The sequence below is a fragment of the Podarcis erhardii genome (assembly GCF_964252035.2).
Source record: "Podarcis erhardii genome assembly, chromosome: 9".
Classification (NCBI taxonomy): Eukaryota; Metazoa; Chordata; class Lepidosauria; order Squamata; family Lacertidae; genus Podarcis; species Podarcis erhardii.
In genome coordinates this window covers 67290166-67302648 of record NC_138512.1, presented here as the reverse complement: position 1 = coordinate 67302648, position 12483 = coordinate 67290166, and the positions used below count along the sequence as shown (strand labels likewise).

Below are 12483 nucleotides of genomic sequence, written 5' to 3'. Positions count from 1 at the left end.
CTTTCGTTCTTGGGAAGACAGTGGCTGAAACAAAGTTCTTAGGTAAGTGTTACAGGTGGAAAGTTGAAATAAAAACGGGGGCCGGCATGGAGGGATATTCCCCTTCACTCTTGACTTGCTTTGTTTCTGCCACCAAAATATCTGCAGCAGCTGAATGTCTTGACACGATGTTGGCCACCAACTCGATTTTGGGAACGTGAGCTAAGTTGCTAAATGCAAGCCCTCACCTTGGCATTCCTTACTACATAGAATCCATATGAAAAAGCTGGAAGTGCAAGGCGGCTTCCTGGACTGAGAGGGTTTTCCCTGAGAGTGGGCAATATTTCATCATCCAACATTTTTAAGACATGACCATTCAGCTGCACGGATCTGCGAGAGGAAAGAATGTATATTTTAGACACAAAATTTGTCCTCCTCAGACAATAAACCTGGTGAAGGTTTTGTTGCATTTGTTTTCAAGAGACCATTTTAAAACAAAGACAATTCTGTGATACAAAATGGTATCTCTAACTGAGGAAGTTTTAAAATGTATTTTTTAATTATTTCATGAGAACGGCTTTAAATAACAGGGAACTCTACCATCTATGTATATTTCAGAGCGTTAGGTTGCCTTTGTGTGTGTGTTACACAAAGAGCTTCAATCCCTTTTGAACCCTCATATGCTATTTGTCTGTGTGCTTGTTTTTAATGCACAAGAGAAGTATTTATAACGTGAATAAGCTTTCCGGCCAACGTGAGTTCATAGTGCACATGTAACACCATGTAAAGCAAGCCTTCTGTGTGGAAACATCCTCACTGTTCAAGCTGAATGCTCTCTTCAAGAAAAGGAAAAATCCATGTATTTCCAGAAAAATGGATCTGAATGCTAAAAATAAGTTTGGCAGACACTGTCTGGCTGTCATTCCTGGCCAGCTGAAAGTTGGATCTGATCAGGGAACTGGAGTGCACAAGGTTACAGGATGCAGCTTCACTTACGAGTTCATAGAGGGACGGATCATTATCATAACTTGAGGAAATCTCAATATGCAAATGTGGGCAGAATTCTTGGGAACTGGCTTCCCAGTTTTTGAGATGAAACACAATTTCTGAGAAGTCACTTGACTTCCTTCCTAGCTGCAATGCTTTTAAGGTGGAAAGGACTTCCTTAGTACTTGGGACCCGAAACCTACAAATGTAATCCTGATCCTGTAGTTTCTAAGAACAAAATAATAATAGGTTTATTGCATTAAAAATGAACAATCTGCCTGCTGTTTTGAATGACAATCTTTTGTCAAATCTTGAGCACTGTTTCAAGAAATATAAGTCATTTTCAAGCTGAAGATTAAGGGCTGTGAATGTCCTAGAATCACAGAATTGTAGAGTTGGAAGGGATCCTGAGGGTCATCTAGTCCAACCCTCTGTGATGCAGAAATCTTTTGCTGAATGTGGGGCTTGAACCCATAGCCCTGAGACTAAAAGTCAGAAATGTGGACTGTGAACACATGACTGGTTGAAGCACATTGTTAATGTGTGGTTACAGAATGAAGTGCGAAGTAATTGCTATGCAAAATGATGTTACATGACACTTAGATTGGTTAGCCTGGCAGACTGTGAGATGTATTCTAAGCCCCAATTACTCAGGCACGGTGAAGATTACTGTGTGAGCCAGTCTATACCTCTTTCGTTTCACCTCCTGTGCAGGTGTTGTGGGGGTTGGGAAGAGCCATAAGCATCGCCTTGAGCTTCTTGAAACGATTGCTTCAGGAAACTCTGGCTGTGTACACACTATAGCTTTAGAGCACATTTGAAGCACATTTCCTCTCCCTCAAAGAATTCTGGGTACTGCGGTGTGTTAAGGGCTGCTGGGAACTATAAATTTGTGAGGGGCAAACTACAGTTCCCAGAATTCTTTGATAGCGTGTGTGTGCTTCAAAGGTATTATGCCAGGGGTAGGCAACCTAAGGCCCGGGGGCCGGATGCAGCCCAATTGCCTTTTCAATCCGGCCCACGGACTGTCCGGGAATCAGCGTGTTTTTACATGAGTAGAATGTGTGCTTTTATTTAAAATGCATCTCTGGGTTATTTGTGGGGCCTGCCTGGTGTTTTTACATGAATAGAATGTGTGCTTTTATTTAAAATGCATCTCTGGGTTATTTGTGGGGCATAGGAATTTGTTCATTTCCCCCCCTTCAAAATATAGTCCGGCCCACCACATGGTCTGAGGGACGATGGACCGGCCCATGGCTGAAAAATGTTGCTGACCCCTGTATTATGTGGACACAGCCTAACAAAAGTTTCCCAATTGAGGTACCTCATTTGTCCAATATCAACAAATTAAAGAGACGGGTACATGGGGTTAAAAGAAATTGCTAACACCTTTTAGATCCCAAACAACGTTTGAAAGGGAATGAAAAGGGTCTCCTCTGAAAATCCCAAGTTTTTAAAGCTCCTATTAAACAAATAATATTTAGAAAGGCAAGGAAAGTTGGAACTGCTTACTTGGAAAGTATGCTGTCTTCTCCATGAGGCAGTAAAAGATATTCATCTATTTGCCTGCTGGAGAAGGAAGAAGGCAACTGCAAGTGTTTTGTGCTGTTATAGAGGTTCAAGGCAAATAAGGTGATATCCCCTTCTCTGTACTTCGGGCTGGAAAGAAAACATGAAGCGGCCTGTTAAAAGGGTATACTAAATAATATATAATATACACTCCAACATTCCTCAGATGAAAATAAGGGCATTCTGTTTGACATGAGCGTTTCCTCCTGGTGAAGTGCAAAAGTTGTTGTTTGTTTGTTTAATTTGTGTACCGTCCTATAACCTGCAGGTCTCAAACGTTATCAGAGGAAATGCACAACTGCAGTATTTTAAGCACAGAAATCTCTGCATTTATGTTTTGCATTTAGAGAAGTCTGAAGGGGAAAGAAAACCCCAAATCAATAAATACAACCAGCCAGTGCCATTTTTCTAGAAAAAGAGGTGTAGGAACTCACTGTGAATTCCTCCCTCGTTCTCTTATAATGGCAACGGCACCCAATTTCGGCCTCTCTCAGGGCACCATATTGCAAAAGATTACAAAGTCCGCCCCTGCCAAGGGGCTGGGTTAGGAGGTGCCACACTCGGAGCAAAATGCATAGGGCAAGGCAAACTCCATTCTCCATCCATGGGGACACTCTGGGTGAGCAATGTGTGGGGCCGTACTGCACACACGTTTCCTGCCATAGTGACAGGCGTTTTGCTAGCATCTGCTAAAAATTGCCCCTGCAAGTTACCAGGATCCTAGCCTAGAAAGGCATTTGCAAAGCGAGGATTCCTAACTCCTTTTGGAATTTGGGGGGAGAGTTTATGTGTCTTTGCTGCCATCTTTTCATTCCGCCCCATTTTTCTTTATCTACGCTTGACACGTACAAAGCTTCAAATTATTTGGTGCAATTGCACTAGCGTGTTTTGCTGCACCAGAGCTAGTGTACCAAAGCCCTTGCACCTTTCCCAAGCTGTGTCTCCCCTTAGGTGAAAGTACAGTGGTGCCTCGCAAGACGAAAAGAATCCGTTCCGCGATTCTCTTCGTCTAGCGGTTTTTTCGTCTTGCGAAGCAAGCCCATTGACGGCTTAGCGGATTAGCGCTATTAGCGGCTTAGCGGCTCTTAGCGGCTTATCGGCTTAGCAGATAAGCGGCTTAGCGGCTTAGAAAAGGGGGGGGGAGGAAAAAAACCCCGCAGGAACTCGCAAGACATTTTCGTCTTGCGAAGCAAGCCCATAGGGAAATTCGTTTTGCGAAGCGCCTCCAAAATGGAAAACCCTTTCGTCTAGCGGGTTTTCCGTCTTGCGAGGCGTTCGTCTTGCGGGGCACCACGGTACAAAATTGGGTTACTTCTCCAAAAGGTCTTCAGAGTCCACACGGCCTAGGACCCTCATACCTACGGGACCGCCTCTCCCGATATGCCCCATGGAGGAACTTAAGGTCCATAAATAGCAACACCCTAGAGTTCCTGGGCCCTAAGGAAGTCAGATTAGCCTCAACCAGAGCCAGGGCCTTTTCAACACTGGCTCCAGCCTGGTGGAACGCCCTGCCTCATGACACCAGGGCCCTGCAGGATCTGATTTCTTTCCGCGGGGCCTGTAAGACAGAGTTGTTCCACCTGGCCTTTGGCTTAGAATCAACTTGATCCCCTCCCCCTCTTTCTTTTTTCCTTTCTCCTCCTGTGATGAGGCTGCATTTTAATGTTTTAATTGTTTTAATGTTGTATTTTAATCTTGTTTTTTAAGTTGTATTTCAATCAACTTGTTTTTATTATTGGTTGTTAGCCGCCCTGAGCCTGGTCTTGACTGGGGAGGGCGGGATATAAATAAAATTTATTATTATTATTATTATTATTATTATTATTATTATTACTAGATATTTGGCTGAATGCTTACTGGTGCTCATTTGTACAATGAAGATACACTCGAAGCCTCCTTGGGTCTTCGCCTGACAGGTTGACGTGCAGGACTTTGGTGCCCACTAGTTTCTTGTATACCAGAGAAAGCCAGTAATCCTATTTACATGGGAAAAGAAGACAGCTTTTGTGCATAGCAAAAACATGTTAAAGAAACGTAACCAGCAAAGAGTTGGTGGGTAAGCAGGAGTAAGATGGAATCAAAAGCACAGAAGGCAATTTGCCCCTATTGGGTACCCATCCCTTTCCTTTTCCTATCATTTATTTTAAACTGCTATGAAATTTGAATTTAAATTGCTGTGACCTGACTGCCTCGAGAGCTTATGGTGAAAGGCAGTTAAGAAATTGAAAAAATAATAATGGTTATTATCAGTGGGATTTTTTTTATTTTATTTTTATTTTTAATTTTTGAAGCAAAATAGGTGTTAGCATGCACCATGCCCACTGCTTGCCACCCACCCATCCACTCCCTCCTTGCACCTTTGCTGCTTCCTCTGCCAAGGTATACGTACTGCAATCAACATAAGATAATATCACCAAGGCAACTATCTGTAAACAAACAAAGGTAAGGGGACCCCTGACCATTAGGTCCAGTCGTGCCTATTGGCCGAGGGAGCCGGCGCTTTATTGGCCGAGGGAGCCGGCGTACAGCTTCCAGGTCATGTGGCCAGCATGACTAAGCCGCTTTTGGTGAACCAGAGCAGCGCATGGAAAAGCCATTTACCTTCCCGCCAGAGATGTACCTACTTATCTACTTGCACTTTGACGTGCTTTCGAACTGCTAGGTGGGCAGGAGCAGGGACCGAGCAACGGGAGCTCACCCCGTGGCGGGGATTCGAACCGCCGACCTTCTGATCGGCAAGTCCTAGGCTCTGTGGTTTAACCCACAGCACCACCTGCGTCCCTAAACAAACTAAACGACCATAAAAATGGCAAAAGTCCGGTACTTTTCCGTGTATCGGATGAGGGTTTTTTTATTATTAAAAAGTTATGTTAAAAATTTGGGGTTGTCTTATACACTGATAGTGCATGGGGGGACGTGGGATTGGTTGCTGCCGCGAGCCGGAGATTGTCAGCAGCTATTGGGCGTGTTATTGGTGGCTGCGGCAAGGGCTGGTGTTAATTGGCTGTTGCTGTGGCAATTTGGCGGGTGATTGGCAGCTTCTGCTGGCGAGGGGACAGAGTCAACAACTCTAGGCCACCCGCCCCCCAAATAAAGCTCAGCAACTCTGCCCCCCCCAACCTTAGCAACTCTGGGCAATCCTCCCCCAAAAAGCTCAGCAACTCTGGGTAATCTCCCCCCTTTTTCTTACTTTTGGAGTCCCCCAAAATAGGAGGCGTCTTATACATGAGGGCGTGTTATACACGGAAAAATACAGTCGTTTCTTTCCCAAATAGGTTTTATCTTAAACAACAGCAAACACAGTAAATAAAGAGTTCACTCGTAATAAACATATCAGTGGCTCAGTGCTCATTTTTTCTCTTTCCAAAAAAGATTTTATATTGGAACAATTGCAAATGCAGTAGTAAAGAGTCTACTTGTGATATACCAGTGGTTTAGTGCTTGGACGTTGTTCCAGTAATCCAACATTTCTTCGCTGAAGAGCTTAGTCATCAAGCTTTGTAGTAAATAATATACAAGTGAAGACTGTATGTAAACAACTGAAAGCACAGAAAGAGGGACGAGCATAGAAAGAGGACTATGTCCTCCAGTTTGTTAAACCTCCTTGATGGATGCTTCTCCTGATGGAAAAATGCAGATGGGGACAGATATGCCCCTGCTTTAAGTCGTTAACACACTGTCTACATACTGTTACGAACGTATTTACTGTGTTTGCTATTTAAGATAAAACCTATTTGGGGAAAAAGCTACTTTTGCCATTTTATGGACATTTATCATTTGTTTACAGATACTTGCCTTGGGGATATTATCTTGTGTCGATTGCAGGAGTAATTGTATCACCACCCTGTTCATTGTTCATGCTGACCTTTAAAGCCCTAAACGGCCTCGGTCCAGTATACCTGAAGGAGCGTCTCCACCCCCATCGTTCTGCCCGGACACTGAGGTCCAGCGCCGAGGGCCTTCTGGCAGTTCCCTCTCTGCGAGAAGCAAAGCTACAGGGAACCAGGAAGAGGGCCTTCTCGGTAGTGGCACCCGCTCTGTGGAATGCCCTCCCACCAGATGTCAAAGAGAAAACCAACTACCAGACTTTTAGAAGACATCTGAAGGCAGCCCTGTTTAGGAAAGCTTTTAATGTTTAATAGGTTATTGTATTTTAATATTCTGTTGGAAGCTGCCCAGAGTGGCTGCGGAAATTATTAGAGGTATACGTACTGGCAAAGGTTCAAAGCTGGCGTTCACCAAATGATAGCTTCCCGCTCCAAACAAAACCTGTCTCATCACCACGTCAATGCCCAGTTTGGCAGACAGACCTAGTTTGTCCAGCCACCTGCGTAACAAAAGTAGGGGGGGGGGGAGAGCAAGAAATAAAGAAAACTTCAATTCAAGCAGCCTGAAAAGAATTGGGAATGGCATCTGTTCTAACTAAAGAGGTGTGATATTTTGTTCTACGTGCAAGGCAGAAACAAGAGCTGATTCAAACATCAGAAGTGGTGCTTAAAAAAAAATACATTCAATAGTTATAAGGTCAGAAAAGGCAGGTGTTCTTTCTAGCAGCATTGTAACCATGACCGTTAATAAGTAGTTGAGAGGAGCAGAGGGAACGCTGTGGAACAGCATTCTCAGTTCTTGGCAGGGGCATGAGAGGTCCTTAAATTGAAGTGCCTGTCCTTCAATACAGAATTTCACAGCAGTATGCAGACCCACAGCTCCCAAATTCCCTTAGTGTGGTTTTTTTCCATAAGAGAAACAAAACAGATGATGAGATATCTAAGCAGACCAGCTTCTGTTACTGTCACCTTATGAAAGTTTCTCAGTTGCACAGCAGTTCAACATGCTGCCATCATAGGTCCTGGGTAAAGGTAAAGGTAAAGGGACCCCTGACCATTAGTCCAGTCGTGACCGACTCTGGGGCTGCGGCGCTCATCTCGCTTTATTGGCTGAGGGAGCCGGCGTACAGCTTCCGGGTCATGTGGCCAGCATGACTAAGCCGCTTCTGGCGAACCAGAGCAACACCATTTACCTTCCTGTTGGAGCGGTACCTATTTATCTACTTGCACTTTGATGTGCTTTCGAACTGCTAGGTTGGCAGGAGCAGGGACCGAGCAACAGGAGCTCACCCCGTCGCGGGGATTCGAACCACCGACCTTCTGATCAGCAAATCCTAGGCTCTGTGGTTTAACCCACAGCGCCTCCCGCGTCCCTGTCAGGTACTGGGTAGGGTAACACAAAAGCTTGATTCCTCATACAGGAGAATAAATGGGCTCCACAATAGGGGGGGATATGGGTTTGGTCTTAAATAAAACAAATCCTGGTATCTAATTCATCTCCTTTCTGATTCGCCATATGGCATGGTGAGTTTCTAGACACCACCAGATGTTGCCGGTCGATGCCAACATTAGGAAACCTCCAGAATGTCAGTGTTTCATGGGAGAGATTCAAGCAAATGCTAGGAAACTTGGGTGAAAAGAAACTGACTTTTTGTGGTTAGCGAAGTGATTGGGAAATGCACGGAAAAGGAGTGGGCAAGGAGAAGAGCCATGTAAACAAATCTGGTTGGATTCAGGATGAACGCTCATGGTTGTACAGGCAACAACCAATTGGCGCCTAATTGTGCACATGCGCTTGGCACCGGACCTGGAAAAGACCCTAAAACACCACTAAAGGGTGGAGCTGGGGAGGGACAGAACGTTTTCTGTGGTTCCCACTGATGTGTTGGGGGGTTGTGCAAGCAGATCAGGACATAAGAGGAGCCTGCTGGCTTAGACCACTGGCTCATCTGGACAAGCATCGTGTTCTCACAGTGGCCCACTGGATGCCTCTGAGGAGCCTAAAAGCAGAACCTGAGCACAAGAGCCCTCTTTCCTCCTGTGGTTTCCAGCAACTGGTACTCCAGCAACTGGTTCCAGTTTCTGGTACTCAGAAACATTACTGCCTCTAGCTATGGGGGCAGAACATAGCCACCATAGCTACTAGACATGGATAGCTTTATGGGCATCAATGATCACAACAGCTTCTCCTGTTTGATCAAAGGAAGGGCTTCTAGGGCATTGGTAGAGAAATCCGCTCCACTTCCCAGTGGGGAGGAGTTGTGGTGGACCGTGTGGCCACCCACTCCCCACTGGGGGCAGGGGACTTTGTCCCCCGTTGCCCGGAGGTCCCGGTCACATCAGAGCCTGGCCAGCCAATCCGCTGACTGGGGGGGCATGGCCGGGACCATTTAAATCAGAGGTGCGAGCCGGAGGGCTTTCTCTTTGGCTCGCTTCCTCAATCACCCGCCCTCCCTCCCTATTTTGCAGGTTTAGGCACTGGCCTTGCTATGGACCTTGGTTGGTCACCGTTGAGGGGCCTGGCAGGAATTTTTCCACTTGGCAAATTGGCACCGGCCATGTGGTTTTCGCCTACCTCGTAGCAATCGTCACAGCTTTGTTAGGGTTGCGGTTAGGCAGTGTTTGACCTTGTGATGGGGGAGGGGAGGTGTGGCAATCACCTGCCCCACCGAGCTTAAGGGTATTCCATTAAAGGAATCCGGGGGTGTTGATCTTGTCCAAAGCCCAGGTCAAGAGCTAGGGCCATGACACGACCCCAACGGGAACACCAGGGGGAGCTTGAGTTGGTCTGCATCGACAGGGCTCCCCCTTCCGGTGGTTTACCCTTACCAGACTTCCTGCGCATCAGGCAGGAGTCAGATATAGTCGGATCCATTCAGTGCCTAAGCCAATGCCACTCACATTATGTAATCAATAAAGTTGTGGCCAAATTTGCCCAATAACATAAACCTAATATCCGTGCCCTTGTGTGTGTTATTTCCCAATGAGGGGGTGGCTACGGGGTCATGACACACAACAGGATCCCAGTATTCCACAGAAGGAAAGCAGAGCTCATAGGAACGTATATTATTGTACTTACATAAAACCAGCGAGATACGTATTGGACAGCTGAGGGGCACCCCCTCCGTAGGCTGAACTAGTTTCTCCCAGCCAAACTTTCTTGCCTGGGACAGTGTCATCAACAAGCTAGAGAATGTGAAATCAAAGTATATAAAGGTGAGTCAATACACGGACTTGAGCCTGGGAGATCGGCAACTTTAAATTAGGAGGAATAGATGAGCTGTCCAGCCACCCACACAGACTCCCGATTACCTGGAGTTCTTCTTGTACGGCTGTGATGAAAGTGTCCAGCACATCAGGGCTCAGGAAATCCTCTCTGGTAGCAGTTCGGCCATTCAGATAATAGCTGCGAAATCGAGACATTTGACGTAAGTCTACCCATAATTTACACCGGTGCTGGAAAAGGCTCTTGTGTTGAGACAAGAAGTCCAGCACAATTTGGGTGCTTAAGTCCTTCTATTAGAGATCACCCAGAAGAGAGCTGTTAGGTGTCCATTTTATTACAGAAGCCCAAATGACCTCAACAAGAAGTCGGGCATTTAATGTCACGGTGGAACACTCTCCTAGCAGAGAAGTGACAGGCATCCTTGCTTTTGGACTTTCAGGCATCTACCATGGATGCTTTAGCTGAGATTCCTGCATTGCAGGGAGTGGACAAGATGAGCCACAGGATCCCTTCCAATTCTTTGGGTCTATTTTATGATACCTTCTTGAGTAGCCAGTCATTTCGATGATTGTTCTGTACCGCTTTTAATGGTTTTTTATGTTTTAATACACTAGCCTAATATTTTGTGAGGGCAGCATATACATACTGTAGTGGTTCTAGGGGTTGCTCGTGCGTAAGTCGTCGCCACACCTGGCTGAGTTACCTGGGTGAACCCTATTCTGTCCGGACAGCCACCCATCTGTGGCTGTCTCAGTCACTGGCAGAATCCCCCAGTGGGCATTTCTTGAACTTCTTCCAGCAAAGAAGCTCTTTGACGCCTAGTCTCCGCCTACTCTCCCTGCGCGGAAGCCTTCTGCGCAGGGAGGGTGTGGGCAGCGGAGGACCCGTGCTCTCCCCGCTGGTCTCCGGCGAGGAGTCATGGAGCCACCTCGCCGATTCCCCCATCTGCCCCCCTTCTCCACTGGTGCTACACTGATTTCCTTCCCCAAAAGATGGGCTGCTTCTCTCCCTCCCGGGACGCTCTCCGTAATCCCTCTGGAGCCCTCCCTCTCCCTCTGGCTCCGATGGCAGTTCCCTGACACATACTTTTAGAAACAAACAAAAACAAAATGGTTTTCCTCCTGGTTTTCTTCATATTTTCTCTGCAGTTATCATCAACTTAATATTTCTCTGAACTAGGCGTATGTTAGGAAAAGCCCTGCTGGATCAGGCAAAGCATCCATTTTGTTCAGCATCTTGCTCTCAAAATGGCCAGCCAGATTCCCCCATGGACAGTTCCCCCCAAAAGACCTGAGCACAACAGCACTGTTCCCACCCGCAGTTTCTGGTAAATGTTTTAACACATGCTGCTGCAATGCTTGGGTAACAAGTTGCTGAATAGGAACTCAGTACTTACTGATGCCATGTGACAGAATCAATTACTTTTCCTCCTGATTTCAGGAAGCTGCAAAACAACAAGGGTTAAATTTACTACTTCCTCTGCTTTTCCTCAAATTCTAAGGGAGCTAAAAAACTGTGGGAACTGTAATCCAGCAAAACAGACATCGGAACATATAAATTTAGGAAGCTGCCTTAGAATGATGAACTATACTCCGTATTATACTTTTTAGACATCCAGCTCAGTATTGGGTCTGTGGTTTTGCTGCTCTGCTCTACTGTAACCTTGTCCATTTTGTCTCATAAACAACATTTTATCTAAACTGCAAAGAAAATTGCACCCTGCCCAGGCCCAGCGATCTCAATCGGGATTAAGGCAACAAACCACAGCTAAAGCCAACAATGGTTATTTGTTATGTTCTGCAGTGGGGCAGAATATCACATTGTTGATCTATCAAGTCAAATGATGCTGGTGTTTTTATTTTTACCTCCTTAGCAACTTCTGAGTGTGTTTCCGAGGTTGACCTACATCAGGCCCATAGAGCTTGGCTTTTCTGTAGCTGCTGTAGCTGTCCAAGAGCTGACGTAGTTGTATGAAGTCCTGTCCTAGCTGGGAGCCATCGATATAAATGCCAGACTTCTTCCTGAAGCTGTTGGGCTCTGTAGAAAGTGTAAACATCCTTAGATGGCTCTCAAAGCTGTGTGACTCATTCAGAATTTGCACAGTGGCAGTAATCAACCAGAAGTACAGAATGTTAAATATCAAACTTTACTATTCCGAAGGAACACTTGGAACTAAAGATATGTGGGACTCAGAGCTGTTCGACAGTGGAATTTGCTGCCAAGGAGTGTGGTGGAGTCTCCTTCTTTGGAGGTCTTTAAGCAGAGGCTTGACAACCATATGTCAGGAGTGCTCTGATGGTGTTTCCTGCTTGGCAGGGGGTTGGACTCGATGGCCCTTGTGGTCTCTTCCAACTCTAGGATTCTATGATTTAAGGGGTAAGGCGGTATCTCAGATTACCTGAGCATCTAAACTGTGATGGATTTCCCCCCTTTCTTTCACTGAATTGCTTTCCATTAAACCAGAGCTTTCCAAACTGTGTGTTGAGAGACACTAATGTGTCCTCCCAGGGCTAGAAATGGGTTAGTTTAACCTCCGGTTTGCTAGTAAAACTGAATTACAGTGTCGCAAAATGATGCCGAGACCATATAATACCAGTTCTGAAAGACTTAACAGTGGCTCCCAGTACGTTTCCAAGTACAATTCAAAGTGTTGGTGCTGACCTTTAAAGCCCTAAATGGCTTCGGTCCAGTATACCTGAAGGAGCGCCTCCACCCCCATCGTTCTGCGCTGAGATCCAGCGCTGAGGGCCTTCTGGCAGTTCTCTCACTGTGAGAGGTGAGGTTACAGGGAACTAGGCAGAGGGCCTTCTCGGTAGTGGCACCTGCCCTGTGGAATGCTCTACCATCAGATGTCAAGGAAATAAACAACTATCTGACTTTTAGAAGACATCTGAA

General features: G+C 46.0%; 1 protein-coding gene across 1 annotated transcript in view; it reads right to left on the bottom strand.

The window, feature by feature from the left end:
* The window catches only part of HPSE (heparanase), a 28240-nt gene continuing 15757 nt past the window's right edge, over positions 1 to 12483 (bottom strand). The window contains exons 5-12 of the mRNA XM_081877084.1: positions 11454 to 11625; positions 10985 to 11032; positions 9675 to 9768; positions 9442 to 9548; positions 6748 to 6862; positions 4393 to 4511; positions 2479 to 2625; positions 1 to 369 (exon numbers count right to left, since the gene is read on the bottom strand). Of these exons, the coding sequence (XP_081733210.1) occupies positions 210 to 369; positions 2479 to 2625; positions 4393 to 4511; positions 6748 to 6862; positions 9442 to 9548; positions 9675 to 9768; positions 10985 to 11032; positions 11454 to 11625 (962 nt within the window). The 3' untranslated portion in view covers positions 1 to 209. The remainder of the gene's footprint in view (positions 370 to 2478; positions 2626 to 4392; positions 4512 to 6747; positions 6863 to 9441; positions 9549 to 9674; positions 9769 to 10984; positions 11033 to 11453; positions 11626 to 12483) is intronic.